At 54.6% G+C, this 18,990-nt stretch overlaps 2 protein-coding genes across 4 annotated transcripts in view; both read right to left on the bottom strand.

Moving 5' to 3' along the window:
• Ppfia3 (PTPRF interacting protein alpha 3) overlaps positions 1 to 10,019 on the bottom strand; it is a 26,676-nt gene extending 16,657 nt beyond the window's left edge. Inside the window, exons 1-10 of one of the 2 annotated variants that reach the window (XM_055613411.1) lie at positions 9,888 to 10,019; positions 5,092 to 5,346; positions 4,164 to 4,265; positions 3,666 to 3,830; positions 2,885 to 2,959; positions 2,681 to 2,755; positions 1,737 to 1,958; positions 505 to 651; positions 290 to 424; positions 121 to 204 (exon numbers count right to left, since the gene is read on the bottom strand). In XM_055613411.1, the coding sequence (XP_055469386.1) occupies positions 121 to 204; positions 290 to 424; positions 505 to 651; positions 1,737 to 1,958; positions 2,681 to 2,755; positions 2,885 to 2,959; positions 3,666 to 3,830; positions 4,164 to 4,265; positions 5,092 to 5,331 (1,245 nt within the window). In that variant the 5' untranslated portion in view covers positions 5,332 to 5,346; positions 9,888 to 10,019. The remainder of the gene's footprint in view (positions 1 to 120; positions 205 to 289; positions 425 to 504; positions 652 to 1,736; positions 1,959 to 2,680; positions 2,756 to 2,884; positions 2,960 to 3,665; positions 3,831 to 4,163; positions 4,266 to 5,091; positions 5,347 to 9,887) is intronic. The other variant, XM_055613412.1, reaches the window with a different exon arrangement.
• Positions 10,020 to 11,083: 1,064 nt separating this feature from the next.
• Positions 11,084 to 14,215, bottom strand: Lin7b (lin-7 homolog B, crumbs cell polarity complex component). 2 transcript variants are annotated; one of them, XM_055613415.1, is made up of 6 exons: positions 13,608 to 14,215; positions 13,230 to 13,348; positions 13,006 to 13,077; positions 12,277 to 12,486; positions 11,401 to 11,616; positions 11,084 to 11,185 (listed from the first exon to the last, which is right to left on the bottom strand). In XM_055613415.1, the coding sequence occupies exons 1-5, from the start codon at positions 13,642 to 13,644 to the stop codon at positions 11,449 to 11,451; spliced, it is 606 nt and encodes a 201-aa protein (XP_055469390.1). In that variant the 5' UTR covers positions 13,645 to 14,215; the 3' UTR covers positions 11,084 to 11,185; positions 11,401 to 11,448. The 2 variants fall into 2 exon arrangements, with proteins under 2 accessions (XP_055469390.1, XP_055469388.1); XM_055613413.1 differs by having other exon boundaries at positions 11,453 to 11,616.
• Between the last annotated feature and the right edge of the window lie 4,775 nt (positions 14,216 to 18,990).

The following is an 18,990-nucleotide window of genomic DNA, read 5'->3' as shown; positions in this document are numbered from 1 at the left end:
ACACACACACACACACACACACACACACACACACACACACACACACAGTCCTGCCCCTCACACAAACCTTGCCTTTCGTCAATAAGCCCCGCCACCACCTCCCTCCCTTGGCCCCCTCACCCGCTGCAGCTCCTGGTTCTTCTCCTCCAGCTGTGCCTCCAGCTGCCGGAGCCGTTCCTCAAAGTTCCCATGGCGTTCCTCAGCCTAGTGGACAGGACCCGTGGATGGCTTGACTCCACCAAGATCCCCGCCCCTGCCCCTCTGGCCCCGCCCCTTGCCGGGCTCTCACCTTGTTGAGAGCGGCCACGCGCTGCGCCAGCTGGGCCTCTATCTCAGGCAAGGTCTCGGCCTTCTGCAGGGTCTGCTGCAGCTTCTGCTTGGCGTCATCCAACCACTCCGCCAGCTGACGGCTCTTCTCTTCACTCTGGGAAGGCAGAAGAGCCAAGGGGCTCAGTTACCCAGCCACAGCCTCCTGCCATGGCCTCCTGCTGGGTGGGCGCCCACCTGTCGGTACAGCGACTCTTTGCTGGCCAATTCGTTCTCCAGCTTGTCGTTGGCATCATGTAGGGACGTGGCCTCACGCTGGGCACTCAGGTAGCGCTTCTCAAGCGTGGTGATGCGTTCTTCCATATCCTCCCGCTGAGCCAGGGCCTGCAGACAGTGTAATGGAATGTGTGGACTACAACTCCCAGAAAGCTTTGTGGCAGCAGAGGCAAAAACAAAACAAAACAAAACAAACAAACAAAAAAACAAAGAAGGCACTCCAGGGTTTACGGAAAATAATCTCCTTGCCCCATTCTGTGTCATAACTGTTAAAGCAGTTCTGGCTTATGGTCGTGTCACATTCCTGCAACCCTAGCAAGTAGGAGGCTGAAGCAAGAGGACTTTGAGTTGGAGGCCAGCCAAATCCAAGGCCTACCTGATAAACAAGCAAAAGACCAAAGACATGCCCCTCATACAAGCTCAGGCCCTCGCTTTCATCTAAGCCACACCCCCAGCTAAACCCCGCCTCCACCTCACAGCTCACTGGCAGTCTCCACTCAAGCCGCACTTTGATACCACTGTCTTAGAACCACAGAGTACTTGCTGGTGTCTCCTGGAAGGTTCATGCCTTTTCTCAAAGAGCCACCAGACCAGCCCATGCTTAGAAGCCCAGAAAAGACATGCCAGACTCGGACGGAGAGATGAGCCTGCCTGGGGCTGTTGTGAGAAGCCACCAGCCAGGCTAATGAGAAATAAAAAGTTCATTTTCTTATTCACTCTCTTCGAGCATCCAGACCAGCAGGGCCTAGTGCTCAGGAGGCTGAGGCAGGAGGCTGTGATTCCACAGACAAACAGGGCAAGTTACCCAGTCTGAAAATAAAATAAAGCAGCTAAAGGGATATAGCTCAGTGGTAGAGCCGCTGCCTAGAATCCTCCAGTGAGGGGCCAGGGGAGCGGCTCAGAAGTAAAGTCTCTGCCAGTGAGAAGCTAGGGCCGGGCTCAGAGGTGGAGAGACCACGGGCCAAGGGTATGTGAAACCCTGGGTCCTATCACAATGGTAATGCAGGAACCAAGTGCTAGGGGCCACTCTGCCACACACAAGCACTCAGACAGGCACTGTGCATCCTGAGGAGGGAGTCCACAGAACTTGGGGACTGAGTCCACACCCTGCCATTCTTGACCTCTTGAAGCGTTGGGAGAAGGCTGGGGTGGGGGTGGGGACAGAGAGCAGCTCTCCAGGGGCTCCGCCTCACCTCCTTGAGGTCGCGCTGCAGCTTGGAGTTAGCTTCCTCGGCCTTACCCAGCTCGCGGTGAGCAGTGCCCAGCTCCTCCTCCAGCTGGCTCATCTGGCGGCACAGCACTGCCAGGCGCTCCCGCAGCTGGCACACCTCCGCACGCTGCCGCTCCAGGGCTTCCTCCAGCTCCGCGGTGCGCCGGCTGGAGTCTCCCACAGGACCCAGACCGTTGGCCAGGGTCTGGAGAGAGAACAGGAGGAACAGAACCCAAGCGCAGAGCTGGGTTTGTCAGCCGTGAAGGGGAACCAGCGTCCAAAGAGGTCTGTCACCGAGGGTCACAGAAGGTAGCTAGGTGACCAGTAAGGTTCTTAGGGGATCAGATACCATCGGGTCAGGACGAACATTAAAGTGACCATCAGGGGATGATGAAATGGCTCAGCCACCAAGCCGGATGACTGAGTTCAGTCTCCAGGACTCACATTACGAAAGGGGAGAACAACTTCCTCAAGCTGCCCTATGACCCCCGTCTGCACATAGCAACACCTCCTGCATTACAGTTAAATGTGCATAATAAAAACTACTAAAAACTATTAAAGTGCTCATTACAAAGCCAGAGAGTTCCTGGACACAGCGGTGTAGGCTTGTGCTTCCAGTGACCGGGAGGCTGAGGCAGGAGGCTCTTGAGTCGGAGGTCAACTTGAGCTATGGAGTGAGATCCAGACTCACAAAAAGTGGGCTGAGGGTGTGGCTCTGAGGTAAAGCCCCTGCCCAGAATTTCCTCGTGGAGGGCCGGAAGGACGGCTCAGTGGTGGAGCCCCTACCTAGAATTCCGTAGTAAGGGGTTGTTGGGATGTGCTCAGTGGTAGAGCAATTGTGAAGAACTCGAGGCCCTAATCTACATCCTGAGCGCAAACAGTCAATCATGGTTGAGTGGAGGTCACAGGGGGACTTATGCCTCTCACCTGTCCATCCCCATCCTTGCCTGGCTCCTCCAGCCCTGACCGTCTTCTAGATAGCTGGTCTCGAAGGTTCAGAGTCTAAAAGAGTCAAAACAACAGAGCACACTGAGCCCTCCTTAGGCGCCGTGGATTTCTGTGGTCTAAGCCCATTGGCTCTCTTCCTTCGCTCCAAGACAGGGCCCGCCCCTTCTCGGCCCAACCCCCTACCTCCTGATTGCTCAGCTCCAGCTCCTCCTCCAGCACTGCCACCCTCTCAAGGGCCATCCGCAATCTTTCCCGGACCTGGGGAAGGGTGTGAGGTAAGATCAGACCTTGTAGGGCCGGGTGCTGTCGGTCTGTCACCCCAGCTGTTCCGGAGACTGAGGCAGAAGGATACCAAACTCAAGGTCTGCCTGTGCTACAGAAATGAGACCCAGTCTGGGTCCCGCACTCCTGACCCAGAACACCCTGGGGAAGGTCCTAACCCAACAGAATGAGTGTGAAGCTCCAGCCAGGCATTAAGCTGACTCCCCCCCCCCCCCCCATTATCCACTACTATGCCTTTATTTATTGGTTTTTCGAGACAGGGTTTCTCTGTGTAGCCTTGGCTGTCCTGGACTCGCTTTGTAGATCAGGCTGGCTTCGAACTCACAGAGATTCTTCTTCCTCTGCCTCTCCGAGTGCTGAGATTTACAGGCGTGTGCCACCGCGCACGGGTGTGTATTTTTATTTTTTAGACAAGGTCTAACAACATAGTCTTGTATGGCCTGGACCTCTGTGTAGACCAGACAAGCCTCAAACTCATAAAGATCTACCAGCCTCTGCCTCCTGAGTGCTGGGACTAGATAGTTCATATTTCTTTTTATCAAGTCATGTTCCAATACATCATGGTAACACTTTCTTCCACGTGAAATATCTCCGACAAATCATAGCCAGCTTTGCTCTTTGCCACTTAGCTCAGCTCAGCTCAACCGCGGGCTCTCTCTCCTTCATTCTCTGATTTTCCTACCTTCTCATCCAGGGCCTTGTGGTGCTCAAAGAGGGACTTTAGAGCCTTCAGCACCTCCACCTCAGAGGAGACCCCTCCAGGGGATTGGGCTTGGCGTTTCACCACAGTCATTCGCAAGGAACGCTCGTGCCTGGACACCAGGCACTCCAGGTGTTCCAGAAGGAGCTGGAAGGACAGGACACCGGGTCAAGAAAAAGAGGCGGCGGGGGGGGGGGGGAGGAATGGGGTCAAGGAAAGGGATGACACATTGGGAGTACACAAGAAAGAAGAGCTGGGACCAAGCAGAGATAAGGAAAAAAGAGAGGGACAGTAGAGGTGGAGCTGAGGAAGGAATGGAGCAAAGAAGCAGAGAAAAAAGGACGGAAGCAAGGGAAGGACGGATACAGGAGCCTGGGGGCCAGGGAGAAGAGAAGGTGAAAAGCTGGATGCTGGGGAAAGGGGTGTAGCCGGCACCGTCCTGTGCCATGCAGCTTAGGCCCCACTCCCAACGGTCCTCACCCTGGTGTTGTTGCGCTCTGCCTTCAGCTCTGCGATCTCTTCCTCCCTCTCCAGAAGCTGTTCCCGACATAAGTTGAGCTCCTTCGTCAGAGCAGCAAACTCCTGTCCAGGCGTGGGTAGAATCAGATGGCTGACTCAATTATTTTCCTTTTTCTCTCTTGGAGAATTTGAAGGCTCTGACCCTCCTGGCGAGGCCCCGCCTCCTCCAGCCAGTCAAATCCTGCTAGTCTAGCAGCTCAAATCTTGTCCCTTTAGGCAAACTCTCGACCCTTTTGTTGCTCTGGACCGCTGGGTTCTTAATAGGCCACACCTCTTCTTGCTGCTCAGGCCCCGCCCTTCCATCTAAGCCACACCCAGCTCTTCTGAAGCCTGCCCGCCAATGGTAAGCCAATTCCATACCCTTTCCTCACCCTCTTTTACAAACTATACCTTCTACAGGCCACGCCCTCCTAGGGTTTCTCTGTGTAGCCCTGGAACTCGCTCTGTAGACCATGCTGGCCTCGAACTTAAGAGATGCACCTGCCTCTGCCTCCCGAGTTAAAGGCACATGCCACGCCGGGCTTTCTTCCCAGGCCGTGCCTTCTGCTAAGCGTCACCTTCCCGGCTGCCCAGCCCCCTCCTCAGCGGGCTGAGTCTCCAACCTCTCAGGCCCCGCCCCTTTAGAAACAGTTCCCGCCTTTCCCAAGCTGACTTCTCCAGGCTCCGCCTTCCTCAAGCTCCGCCCCTCCACCAAGCCCTACCCCTCTTGCCACTCAGGCCCGGCATATGCTCAGCAAGCCCTACTTCTCAGGTCCCGCCCTTTCTATATAAGACCTGCCTGTCTCGCAGCTAACACCCACCCACCAGCAGCCAGCCAGTCCCGCACTCTCTTCCGCCCATCTAGGCCCGCCTTCGCCCCTAGGCCCCGCCCCCTCTGGCCCCGCCCAACCTGAGGCAGAGCGATACTGAGTTGCCGCTGCAGGGAGTCCTTCTCGTGGCCGAGCTCGCGCAGTCGTAGCTGTGCCGTCGCCAGCCCGTCCTGCGCCTCTCTCAGCGTCTCCAGCAGGCGCTCGCGCTCCGTGAGCATCGTGACCATGAGGCGCTCCAGCTCGCCGCCCGCCTCGTCCGGGCCCAGCGCCGAGCCCCGCCGGCCATCCTCGCTGATGGTGGGCATCACCTCGCACATCATGGCGGCGGTGCCGGCCTGCGGGTACGCAGGGGGAGCTAACTAGCCTTGTCAGGACTCAGACATAGAACTGAGGCGCAGCCAGTGTGATACTCCCTGGGGCCCCAATCCAGGCGTTGCACAGGGTTGCAACTGAGGTTAGCCAAGCTGATCATGACACGGGGAAACTAAGGGACAGTCAAGTGTGTGTGGGGAGGACTAAGTGCTGGCCTCCAGGAGCGGGAAACTGGGGCCTGTCCTTTGTAATCGTGGCACAGATAAGCTGGAAGTCATTGCTCTTAGATAAACAGCGGGGCTCCTCAGGTAAAAGCCTTTGGCTCCACCAGGCACTAGCAGCAAACCAAAGCCTGGCCACTCAGGAACTGCAAAAGGCTGAGGGACCAGTCACTGGCTGAGTGGGTTAAAACTATCCTTCACCTATTGCGGATCGGCTTTGAATTCTCAGCCCACTCCATAGGTGAGCCCCAAGCCAGAACCACACCTTTAAAAGTCATGGGGCTTCTGATACTGAATTAGGTCACTAGGCTGTGATTTGCCCATCTCTATGATCTAAAGACCAACAGTCCACTTGAAAGAATAAGAGTAAAACCCATAGCAGGAGGGCTGGAGTTTGTAGCATATGCTTGGCACAAAATGAAGCTCTGGGCTGAATCCCATACAAATAAAAGAAAATATTCATTTATTAAGCCAGGCAAGGTGGGTTCATGCCTGTAATTCCAGTACTTGGGAAGTGGAGACCAAAGGATCAGCCTCAGCTATTTTAGGGAATTCCGGGTCAGCCTGGGTTACATTAAACCCTTTCACCAAAAACAAAAGCACAGAGCAGGAAGTAGAGATGAGTCATCTGCTCAGGTCACAGGAATCTAGTCCCCCCACAGCCGTAGCCCCTACCACATATAGGGGTCTGAGCCTCCAACAACCTCTTTCCGGACCCCTGTTTACGCCAGTTCTAGATCACCCTGCGAGACCCATAAATCTAAACCGTTGGGCCCTTCTCCAGGCTTACTCAGGATCTAGTAGTCCTGGGATGCTCCTCTGGCTACACCCTCATGAGGTGTTAAACAAGAGTGTGGGAGGAGAAAGGGGCGGGATTTATAAGGCCAGAAGGCGGACTTGGGTTCCCCTGGGCGGAGATGTAGGGAGGCTCTGTGAGCCTCTCCCTGGAACTCTTCAAGTCCAACAGGTCCATCTGGCCTGGCCGAAAGCAGGAGAGCCTGTCACTCCTTTCCTTCTCCCCAATCCAGGCAGTGGCCTAACCGGTTTGAGATTGGATACTTCCCAACTCCACACAAATGAGAACTGTGACCAAAGCCACTATGTCCTTGGGGTTCCTGTGAAACAAGAAGGGCTGGAATATAGGATAGGACGCAGCTGGGCCCCTAAACCCCATTGTTTTTAAATGGTAGGTCTGGAACTACAGCTCCCAGAAATTAGGTTCAGGAAAAAGTTTATAAGAGAGAAGGCCAGCTTTAGGCAAGACCCCGACGTGGAAGCTCAAACCCACAATTGGGTCAGAACATACTGCCTAGGATGACTTAGACCACTGCAGACCTTCAGAATCACCAAGAAAGAGGATGGGCAGTCAATGTCACCAAGATGCTACAGAGCACAGAGAAGACAAGAGCTTCCACACTGAGCACGTGACTGAGGGCAAGAGCTGCTTTTTTTGCTAACTAAATGGCCCTATGCTACAGCTGAGGTCTGGAAAATAAAACCAGCCCAAAGCCACTTGATAACAGAAAGAGGTGCCTGGGTCACCCCAGAACCCAAAACACAGAGGTGAGCAAAATGACACAGAGGGCACTCCTAATGCAGTACAGAGAGCTCAGAGCTTGCTCATCATGAATGACAGACACAAGACATATGCCGAACCCACAGCTGATCCCAGGAGAAGCAGGAGGATCGCAAGTTCAAAACTAGCCTGATGAAACCCTGTTCCAAACACACACATGGCCAGGAAGATGGCTCAGTGGGCAAAGGCACTTGCTATCAAGACTGAACACCTGAGTTTGGTTCTCTGGACCCCATGTGCTGTGTAAAGAGGAGAACCTGCTCCTGCAAGTTGTTCTTCGACCTCCACTGTGGCATGTGTGCACACACAGGAAAACATGTGCATGAAATAACGGGGGGAGAAAGAGGGAGGGAGGGAGGGAGGGAGAGTCTCCAACTGCTGGAGGGTTTTGTTCAGGAAACAAAACATTTTGAGGCTAAAGACTCTAGAAGAGGCTAGAGTCTAGAACAGGGTTAGAATGCCAAGGCAACAGATGGAGAAGGAAGGCAATGATCCACCAGGGAGCAAGGCTGACTCCGAGTCCAAGGCCAGGGTAAGGAAAAGAAAGACGCTAGGGACAGGGACCTAGAACCTGAGGCTTGAAAAGATGAGCAGAACAAGATTGTGCAAGCTGTGGGGGCTGGAGAGATGGCTCAGCAGTTAAGAGCACTAACTAGTCTTCCAGAGGACCTGGGTGCAACTCCCACCACCCACATGGCAGTTCACTACTGTCTGAAAACTCCAGCTCCAGGGGATCTGGCACCCTCACAGATATACACATGCAGGCAAAATACTAATGCACATAAAATAAAATAAATAAATCGTTTTCATAAAAGATCATGCAAGCTAGTGTACTCTGCAAGTTAGACTATCCATGGTAAGAAGAAAATCCAGAACAATGGCAGACATGGTCAGAGCACATCTAAAATAACGAAGGAGAGCTTACTGTCTCAGATGGGGGTGGGGCCTAGTGCTCGGAATTGACCCCTAGACTTCGTGCATGTGAGATGCGTGGAGCTACAACCCCAACTCCGGCAATTAGAAATGTAGGACTTCTGAGGAAAGGGCTGAGGGCAGAAACTGTGATAGGGATGTCATCCAGATACTTTAAAATCCCAGAGAAGAAAAGGAGGAGGAAGAAGGAAAAACAAAATGTGCATGACAGAGTGAGTTCTAATCCAGCCTGGCCTACATGGCAAAACACTGATGTTGGGAATGGGAGGAGGCAAGAAAACATGCCTAGGATTTAGCTTGCGGTATAGAATGTGGATCTCGCCTTGGTGAAGGTGGAACAGATGCATCAGCTGGAAATGTTCTGCAACTCAGAGTCTTGAATGGAACACGAGAAGTCTCATGTTAACTAGAATCGCAGGAAGATGGCTGGCAGGTTCCAGATCATCTCGTGAACCCTGGCCACAGAACACACCTGGAGGAAGGGGTAACTGTTCGGAGTATGAGACATCAGGCATCACCATATGGGTCTCTAGAGGCAATGGGATGCCAGAAATATCAGCTTTAGAGAAGAGACTGGAAGTCTAGCACCTGAGGTAATAGGACAGAGGCTTGCTCAGGCCATGGAAGATGTGAAGTTGGCAGAATGATGAGGCCACAAAGACCTGGAGATGGGAGTGGATCGCAGAGCCAGGACTCTGAACCCAGGTGGAGTCTGAATGTTTGACGGGAGTGTATGGCCGGGTAGGTGGTCCGATGGACAAGACCGTTGCCACAGTTGAGATTCTGGGTCTCAGAGATGTGTTTGTTCAGATGGGGGTTCCAAGATGGGAGTGAGACACCTCAATCTCCAAGGGGAAGGGAAGACAGAAGCCAAAGACCTGCATTCCAGATCTCTGAAAGGAAGTCATGGCGCCTGAGTCCCCAAGGCAGCAAGCAGGTGCTGGTGTACCAGGAGGCTGGGCATATTTGTCTGCTGGGGGTGGGGGCTGTTAAACTAGGTGCTAAGTGGAGGGGGTGGGCAAACGCTCAGAAACTGGATCCCCCGGGTGCCGAATAGGGTGATGGCGCTTAGTCAGGGACGGTAGCTGTATGGGCACTAACAGATTTTCAGGGCCAGGAGGCTTCATGCCGAGGTCTCTGAAGTGGCCTAGGCAGGGACAGTCAAAAGCTCTGAGTGAAGCCCCTAGAGTCCCGGAAAACTAGGGTGCCTAAACATGCGCCTGAGAACCCTCCGGCTCAGCTGGGAGGGGGCGCCGGGGATCCCCAGGTCAAAGGCGCGGCGCGGGGAGGGATCCCCACGCCGCCTGCACCCCCTCCCTGGCGGCCGTGGCAGGAGATGGGGGAGGCGAGGCTACCGAGAAAGCCAACCATGGACAGCTCCGGCGCGGGCCTGTGTCCAGGGCGAGTCGGCCTGGACCGAGGGAACGTCGCCGGCTATTCCAGCCAGAAGGTGGGGGGCGCAAATGGGGGAACGATTTGGACGCAATTGGGGGATCCCCACAGCGGTGGCCAGTGTCTGGAGCTCTCAAGACCGGGCCCAGAGGAGGGATCTAGACTGAGGGGTCCCCTGGGCTGAGCCGAGGGAGCCAGGCTTTTGGGCCCTGGAGGAGGCGCAAGGAGGCAGCCCGCCTGGGATTCTTGGGTTCGGCTGGGGACTCTGGGCTCCGGCAAGGGACACGCCTGGGTCTCTTGGGTTGGCTTCTGAAATCTGGACTCTGGGTTCTCTCATGATGAAGATGGGAATGCAGGATTTTGGGCAAGCGGGTAGGCGAGGCTTGCCCAGGGGTCCCCGGGGTGGGCGCTGCCGGGCAAGATGGGCCAGGCTCTTACCTACCTGGTTCGCGGCGACTGCGGGAGAAGCTGGGCTGCAGGAGGGACGCGGGGAGGGGTAGGGGCACCGGGCGGGGCCCCTGGCGGCGGCCGGGGCCCGGATCTGGAGCTCTGGAGCCCTGTCTACGCCGCTAGCGCGGGCTCAGCGTCTCTCGCTCCGGCTCCGGCGCTGGGAACCCCCCTCCCCCTCACGGTCTCACAGCCTTCTTATTCCCTAAAATAGCCCCCTGCCCTTGGAATCGTACAGTCTCCCCCCGCGAGGCCGCAGTCGCCAGATCCAGGGGTGCCCACCAGCGCCCCCCCAAATCCCACCTTCTCCCCCCCAAAAAAATTTCTCCTCCCTCCCCCTCCCCCCCACGGATCCCGGGCAGCCGTGGCCCCTTTAACAGAAGACTGACGGACGGTGCGGAGTGGCCAATGAGAATTGGCATCCGCGCCGGCCGGCGACGAGGCCCCGCCCCCATATTGGGAGGGAGGGGCCGCGCGGGCGGAGGGCCGGGGGCGGGACTCATGGTGCGACGACCAATAGGCATGCAGCGTGCCGCGGCCTGGGAGGAAGGCGGAGCCCGGCAGAGGATGATGTCACCTGAATCTAGTAGCGCGCGGCGTGGGGCGCGAGTCGCGACCCCGGGTTCCCGCGGCGGCGCGCGTCTCCCGGGGCCGGAGGGTTGGGCGGCAGGATAAGAACTCAGCATTTGAGGTGGGATTTTTTTCAAAGGCACGGGCGGCTCCCGGAAGAACGCGCTCGGTTAGAAGGTGAGCCAAGTGGCCGCTGGCTGGCGAGTGCGTGGTACTCCGCACCCCTGCGCCCGCCCGGGGAACTGCATGCACCCCCGACTCCCACGCAGACGGTGGCACGGCCCGCAGGGCTCCCCCAGCGGATGGTTCGCTCCGCCCTGCCTACAGAGGCAGCGATCAGGCTCCTGCTGCGCTCCAAGACTCCCCGTCAGACGACCCTGCCAGGCCCTGGCCTTTAAGGGTCGGGGAAAGTGGTCGTCAGTGCTGCGCCCTGACACTCAGACGGAGCCTTGGGCCGGACTAGTCTCTGCGGAGCCGGCCAGCCTTCGTCTTCAGAGCTGCATGAGCGGTGTCCATCCTGCTACCCATCCTGGAAAGAGCTCGTTCTTAACCTCTGCTTCACCCTCCTCCTCCCCCACAGACACTATTCCAGGTTGCGCGACAGACACACCAGACTCTCGGTGAGGGTTAAAGATCTTTAAATAAGGAGCCAGTGACAATAAATAGTACTGTACAGGGGAAGAGGGTCCTGCTCTGTGATTTCAGCCTCGAGACTCCAAGGACCTGTGAGGATGCGAAGAGGGGAGTTTTAGGCATAGGGGAGGCTCAGTGGGGCATGAGATATTCAAGGGTGGAGTTCTGGAGCAACAGTTCAGAAAAGCAGGCACGGGGATTCTGGAAGTGGGGGGCCAGAGGGTCCCAGGGCCTTGGCTACCATGGTCAGAAAGCCCCTAGTGAAGAGCCAGGGATAAAGGTTGAAGGCACCTAGGATGACTGGCCTGGTTTGGGAGGTTGGGGACAGCAGGGGGAGGGTGATGGCTGCAGGCTCACGAGTAGCTGTGGTGCTGCTGGCGCCTACGCGCAGAGCGCATCTTCTCAAAGCGAGCTTCCATCTCCTCCAGCACCCGAGGTGTGTAGCGCACCACCAGTTTCACTGAGCCCTGGGCGGCCTTCAGGAGTTCCACCGCCTTTTCGTGGTGTTCACCTTCCACACTCTGCAGGGCAGGCCTCGCACAGACTGCTGGCCCAAACCACTGCCCTTACCACCCTACCCAGGACATGGGACCAGTGGATAGTGAGATGGCCGCTAGGGTCAAGTTGCCAAGGTCTCCTACCCCCTGGTGGATCACCAGCTTTAGGTACAAACCCACACCCTAAAAGCATCCATGCCAGTACAGCCTAGAGTCCCCGGTCAATGAACCAAGCCATTGAACCTGTCCTTGTCCTCCCAGAGTCCCAAAGAAGTCTGTCTACACCCCCTAAGCCTATTGCTCTCCTGCCTTCACAGCCCAAGGATAAAAGCCCAGCTTTTCTGGCCAAACCACGTCCTCGGTGGTGCTTTCTTGGATTCTAACCACTGGGGTTTCAGGATACTTAGTGGCCCAGACTTCTCTAGGAGCCAGCCTTTGTCCTCATCTCAGGGGCCCTGTCTGCTGTCAGCCAGAACCACTGGTCCACCTCTTAATCCGGAGAATTAACCATCCTTCACCATCCAACCCAAACGTTCCTCCTGCAAAAGCTTCCATCTTCTACACTGTACAGGTATCCTAGCTCGCTGAAGTCTTGAGGACACAGGGGTGTCTGCAAAGGCTGCCCCTGCGGAAGGAATGAGACCATCCAATACTTCCACACAGATGCTACTCAGCCCCACTCACCACACCATTCACAGACAGCAGCTGGTCTCCCCGCTTGAGGCCACCATGGCGATCAGCCACACCTCCGGGGATAACTCGAGAGATATAGATGGGTGAGTTCTGCTCTTTGCCGCCCATAATGTTGAAGCCCAAACCCTCGTCGGTCTTCGGTAGTTCCACCACCCTGGGATGTGCATGGCCCTCGCTGGCTGTGAACGCAGCCACTGTGGCCTGGAGGAGAGAAGGCGCCTTGACGTGAGGGAGGGCACTCCGGCCAGGGCAGCCACAAACGTCAGGCAGGGGAACCCTGTCACAGCGCAACAGGAGGCCACCCTGTAGTGACTGGGACCTGAGGGAACACGCTTCCTTCCACAAGCCAAGGAGAAGTCTCCACTCGGGTGTATCCCGAGTATTTAGCACCTGCGCCCCACCTAGGGGGAGGGAGTTAGGACGATGAGGTTGGGACAGCACTGAGTCTGCAGGCCGCGACAAGAGTGAGGCACGATGGTTTACGACATCCAACCAGATCGTTTTTAGGGTCATCTCCCCAACAGGAAAGTAAGGCCAGTTTTTCTAAGCCTGTTGCTAGAGAGAATCTCATGTGCATTCAAGTTTTTAAAAATGTGCAGTTATTTAAAGGGCATTATAAATAAATTTTCATAGGGTGGAACAGAGTTGCGCAGATGTAAAGGAGGACCAGGAACAGCCAGCCTTGGGAGGGCACCCATTGCTGCTGGGACCGGAGCCTACCTTGGCGGTGGCGTGAGCCCGCACCTCGGCGCTGCCAGTTATGTCCAGCGTGTCATAGAGCTGCTCATACACCTGGGAGGTGGGGGACGGAGTGAGGTCAGGGAGCTGCTGCTCCACAGCCCTGGACACGGGTGTCCTCGTCTGCTCGCCCGTCGCCGCCCCGCCTCCCACCCCAGCCGCGGAGCGCAAGGAAACTACAACTCACATAGTTCCAGGGCGCTCACCTCGCGGATGGCAGAGCAGAAGCGGCTCTGCAGGACCCGCTGCAGGGCCTGCAGCTTCTGCGGGGGCAGCTCTCCGCTGCGCTGCAGCCGCTCCAGCAGCTCCACAGCCCGGGACACGTCTGCAACGCGGCGCGGACCGAGAGGGCACGCACGGGTGGCCGGAAGGGCGACCGAGGTCAGGCTGGGAGCGACAGACGCGCCCCGCGGGTCCCTCGGACCCCAGCCCCGGGTGGGATGTTCGTGGGGCGCTCTGCCCGGGACCCTCCCACGCCCCCAGACCCAGCCCCGCCCACCCTGGCTACGTCCGACCCCACATCCGCCAGGCCTGTTGCAGCCCGACAGAGCCTAGAAGACGGACTGGACCCTCGGAGCGCTTACCCCGCTCCAGCCCCAGCGGCTCCACCAGCGCAGCCATATCGCGGCCAAGGCGAGCTACCCGCCCAGGCGCCAGGGAGGAGGAGGTGCAACGCAAGGCCCCGCCCACCAGGTACCGGCTAGGAGGAGGTGCGGCGTAAGGCCCCGCCCATAGGACCAGCAACCGATTCGGAGGCCCAGCCCTCACCACTGACGGGGAGGCGGTGCTGCGCAGCGTCCCGCCCACTCCGGAACTCTTAAGAGACCTTGGTCTGCTGCACGCCTGACTCAGGGTGACCCCACGTCACTACCATCGGCCCGTCATGGGTCTGTTCTGGTTGCGATCTTTGTGTGTTACAGCTTTGTGTGTCTGCACAGCAGGTCTGTGCCCTTTCGGCACTTTCCCCTCCTTTTCAGAGGGGCGTGGTTTCTCAAGACTCCAGGGGCCTAGGAAAGAGAATTACTGAGACTTGGAAGCCCGGGATAAGTACCAAGAACCTGTCTCAAGTAGTCGGAAAAATAAAACTTAAAGCTGAAGATGTAACTCATCTGGTAGGGTGCTCACCTAGCACACCTGAGCTCTGCCTGCATGAATCATGGGTGGTGGTGTAAGCCTGTAATCCCAGATTACAGGTCAGAACAGTGTTCAAGGTCACCCTCGGTTACATTGCGACCTCCATGAGACCCTGCCACAACACACAGACGAGAGAGAGAGAGAGAGAGAGAGAGAGAGAGAGAGAGAGAGAGAGCCCAGTAGCCCACGCCTTTAATCCCAGCACTCCTGAGGCAAAGGCACAGTGAGACCCTGTCTACACAGAGAGAGAGAAAGAGAGAGAGAGAAACTGACTTGAGCTTTACATTTTCTAGAGAGGCCTGGGAGATAAGAGCTACAAGGCTTAGGTCACCTCAGCAGTGACCCAGAGAGCCCAAGAGGCTGAGAGGTCATGACAGCACAAGTGGTCTTGTGTTGTCATTTGCACTTTGGATTTGTGTCTCTATCTAAATCTCCGAGAGTGACAGGATGGTCAACTGTGTGTCTGAGATCTCTGGGGGACTGCCGAAGAGGATGTTTCAGGAGGCAGAGGCTGGGGAACAGCCTGCTTGTGTTGAGGTGCAGTCGGGAGTACAGAGGCGTACAGGTCACCATTTGTTCTGATGGTGGCCATGTGGGAATGCTGGCAGAGACTGTCAATTTAAAGAGCCTGTGGCTGGGCTGGGGACATGGCTCTACAGAGAGTACCAGCCTAGCAAGCAGAAGGCCCTGGGTTCAGTCTGTAGCATTGCACAACCCCAGGGCAATGGTACTTATCTGGAATCTCACACTCTGGAAGCAGGAGGACCAGCTTAGGCTACAGGAGAAGCTCTACAGGGCGGCAGCGGTGGTGGGGTGGGGGCCCAAACCCTTGAGCCTATAATGTCTGAAAGGCCTGGGAACCCAAGGTCAGAAGATGCTGCCAGTTGTCTAAGCGTATGGGGTACAGGTGATAAACCGGGGGGGGGGGGGGCAGGAATGCAGGAGCAAAGAAAGAAAAAACAGGGGAAGCCGGAAGGAACTCTAGGTGGGGAGGCATGAGGAGCTGCTTGTTTTAGAGGGTGGTTAGTGATAGGGGATGCTGTTGGTGGTTGCTGGGTCACAGGACTCTGCTTTAGCTGGATGGAAATGTGTGGTCAGAAAAGGGCGTGTTCAAGGTCAGAGTGAGAGGTGGTTTCTCCACCACAGACCTCTCAGCTGAAGCAGTCCAGTGACAAAAAGCACCATTCACTGTGCCTTTCCTAACTTTCCTATCAGATAGCCCAAGATGCCCTTGACCTTGGAATGATCTTCCTTGGAGTGATTGAGCCACCAGGCCTGGCTTCAAAAGCAGCAACCCAAAACACCCAGACACTACTTCAGAGGCTTTTGTCAAGTAGTGACTCCTCACTGGGGACCACAAGGTAATGATAGCAGCATGGAAGCTTAGCTTCTGCCTTCCTGTCTTTGGCTGAGACACAGAGATTGTCATTAACCTTTTAAGCCACCTTGAATCCCAGGAAGAGCAAAATCTCAATAGGCAGACATCCCCCAGATAGGGAGATGAGCCCTGACCCCATGTTCCATTCTCAACAATGGACAGATGAAGGACACAGTAAGGACTTAATCAAGGGCCTCGTGTGGTGGTGCACACCTGTGTCTTGTGCCTATATCTCAGCACTCAGGGAGGGAGAGGCAGGCAGATCTCTGTGAGTTCAAGGCTAGACTGGTCTACAAATCGAGTCCAGGACAGCCAAGGCTACAGAGAAACCCTGTATTGAAAAACCAAAAACCAACCAACCAAACAAAAACAACAAAAGGACTTATCAGAACAGACTGGGGCCAAGAAAATGATGGAGGTATTATGGGCTGGCCCAACCTTGGCCAGGACTACTTAATCCTGTAACCATAAACCTTATGTCAGTGCTCCAGAAGCAGACATAGAGTCACTGGGCCTCTTGTCCCTCTGCTCTTCACCATGTGGTGAGCCTAGCCTGTGGGGCAGATAGTGTTGAGGCTTTTGCCTGAGAATCTCTGGAAATGAGGGTGGAGGGGAATGCAGTGCACCGCTGTTGCTTAGGTGATCCAGTCTCCTCTAACCCCAGCTCCAGGGGATCTGACAGCTCTGCTCTCCCAGGGCACCTGTAAACAGACATCAAAGAATGCACATAATTTGGAACATTTTTTAAAACTCTGCGCAATGGAGCTGCGGGTGTAGCTCTGTTGGCAGAGAGCCTGTCAAGAACGTACAAAGCCCTAGGTTCCATCAAGCGCCCCGTAAACTGGGTCTGTGATCGAAGCACTAGGGAGGTAGAGGCCAACCTAGCCTGTATATGAAGTTCCAAGCCAAGCAGAGCTATACAAAAAGGGAGCAGGGTGGGGCATGAACACCACACACCCCTTTGTCCTCCCTGGAAGCAAGCCCACAGATACTGCAAGTTGGTCCTATATCAAACATCACGTCTGTTTACTGGCCTAGTCACCACCTCACACACATGGAGGTCAGTGCCGTCCTGTGAACTCCTAGATGTTAACAGTTCTTGGTTTAATCCATGTGATGCTGAGGATATCCTTACAAGCTGTGTTCTGAGATGCTATTTCAAAAGGCCCTTGCTTTCTTGGTGTTTTACAAACTTCTCTTCTTTCCCCCATATTCTTAACTTCTTTCCAAGTCTCAAATACAACAGCCATTTTTTTTTTTTAAAGGCAGTGACTTGCTTGTCCCAGCTGGCTTTGAATTCATGATCTTCCCTACATACTATAACTGGTTTTAATGTCATTTTTATAATTCCCAAAGTTGAAAAATTCAGTCCTCTTGCTAGTCTGGACCAACTTCTCTAGAAACTGCCATCCTGTGATACACCTCTACTTTATCTTTTCAACTGATTTCCCCCAACCCCCATTTCAAGACAGGGATTCTCTGTGTAGTCCTGGCTGTCCTGGAACTCTGTAGACCAGGCTGGACTTGAATTCAAGAGATTTACTCACCTCTGCCTGCTGAGTGCTGGGATTAAAGGCACACCTGCCTACAACTGATTCTCTTGAATCCTTCACATTAATCAATTCCAAAGCCAAGAGGAGCTTTGATTCAGTTTGTCAAAGTCCATCTCTTCTAGCATTTCCAGTGTTCATGTGTTTTGGCACTGTGGTTTGTTAGGCCTATAGGGAGTGGCTCTGTGAAGAGGAGGGGCCTTGTTGAAGGTCACTAGGGGGTGACACCTTCAAGCCATGCATGCCCAATTCAGCTCATTCTCTCTTCCTGATGCCTGCAGATAAAGACGGAGAGCTCTCAGCTACCAGTCTGCCTGCATGATGACAATGGGCTAACCCTCTAAACTGTAAGGCAGCCCCAATTATCTGTTTTTCTTTGTAAGAGCTGCTGTGGTCATGGTGTTTCTTCACAATAGAAACCTTAACTAGGACAGGTATCTTAACCACTAATTCCAAAATCCATCTACCAAATTATCTGAGACAGGGTTTTTCTGTGTAGCCCCAGCTGTCCTGGAACTCACTACAGAGACCAGGCTGGTTTCCAACTCATGCCCCATTCATTTATAAAATTATCCACTTTAGGGTTGGGTGTGGCGGCACCTGACTTTTTCCCCAGCACTCAGGAGGTGGAAACAGGGGCAGGTGGATATTGTACAATGAGCTGGTACATGGAGATCGGCACAAAAAACAAGGACAATTTAAATTGTCAACCTCAGGCTTGTTTTTGTTTTTGGAGACAGAGTTTCTCTGTATAGCCTTGGCTGTCCTGGATTGGCTTTGTAGATCAGGCTGGCCTCAAACTCACAGTAATCTGCCTTGCCTCTGCCTGAGTGCTAGGAAGATTCGGTAATTACCTTCCCTGCTTTAGCTTAACCTTCATGGCCCTGAAACGTCTATTGTTCTTTGTATCCCAAACACCCTTCCTATCATGCCTAGTAATTTTTGAGATGTTGAATACTGACGGCCTAAATCCTATTTTTTTCTTTTTGTCTTCCTAGCCTTGTTTCCTAGTGGCCACCTTGCCATGGGGGGTAGGCAAGTGGGTAGGAGGTATTCCCTGACAATGTGTTTACTGAGATCTCACTTCATCCTGGTGAGGTACTCTCATGGGCCAGTTACAGGCGTTCACTTTCTATTTTTATTTTATGTGTACTGCACCTATGTCTGTGTCCAACTCCCTTGGACCTGGAGTTACAGACGGTAGTGAGGTACCATGTGGGTGCTTAGAACTGCACTCAAGTTGTCTGGAAGAGCAGCCAGTGCTCTTAACCATGGAACCATCTCTCCAGGCCATTATACAACTCTTCCAAAGCTGTGGCTATTTATCTCTAAGAAGAATGATAGGCACCCATTTTGAAGGCAAACACCATGATAACCCACAAAATATAACACTGTTAAAGTTGTGAGGGGAAGGACAGTGTTGACGTCCCTAAAAATAGGTTACGTCACAACCTGCACAAAAATCTTTTGAGGAGGGCTTTTCACGTATCTGTAAGAAATTCCTATGAAGACGGGCATGGTGGCTGCACTCCTTTTATCCCAGCACTTGGGCGGCAGAGGCAGGCGATCCCTGTGAGTTCCAGGACACCCAGGGCTACACAAAGAGAAACGCTGTCTGGCAGGGACAACAAAAGAAACCCCAATGAATCTGTTCATTAAGCAGGACTTGGACATTTGGTCTGTCCGTTTCCAGTCTGTATTCAACAGACATCTTAAAAACTACTTTCCCAGAAAATGACCAATTGGTGTACACAACTTGATCCTCATTCACCATTTCAGAGGTCCTGGTCCAGTCACCTGCTCCCTTACACTTAGCAGGAGGAGCCTGCTAGTGGCACTCACTCTCACCTCGTGATAATTAGGGAACAGCACTACACAACCCCACACCCCGAAGAACCTACCCCT

The sequence above is a fragment of the Psammomys obesus genome, unplaced genomic scaffold (genome assembly GCF_907164565.1).
Source record: "Psammomys obesus unplaced genomic scaffold, mPsaObe1.curated_primary_1811, whole genome shotgun sequence".
Taxonomy (NCBI): domain Eukaryota; kingdom Metazoa; phylum Chordata; class Mammalia; order Rodentia; family Muridae; genus Psammomys; species Psammomys obesus.
Note: the sequence above shows the minus strand (reverse complement) of the source record. Positions and strands in the feature narration are given on the sequence as shown.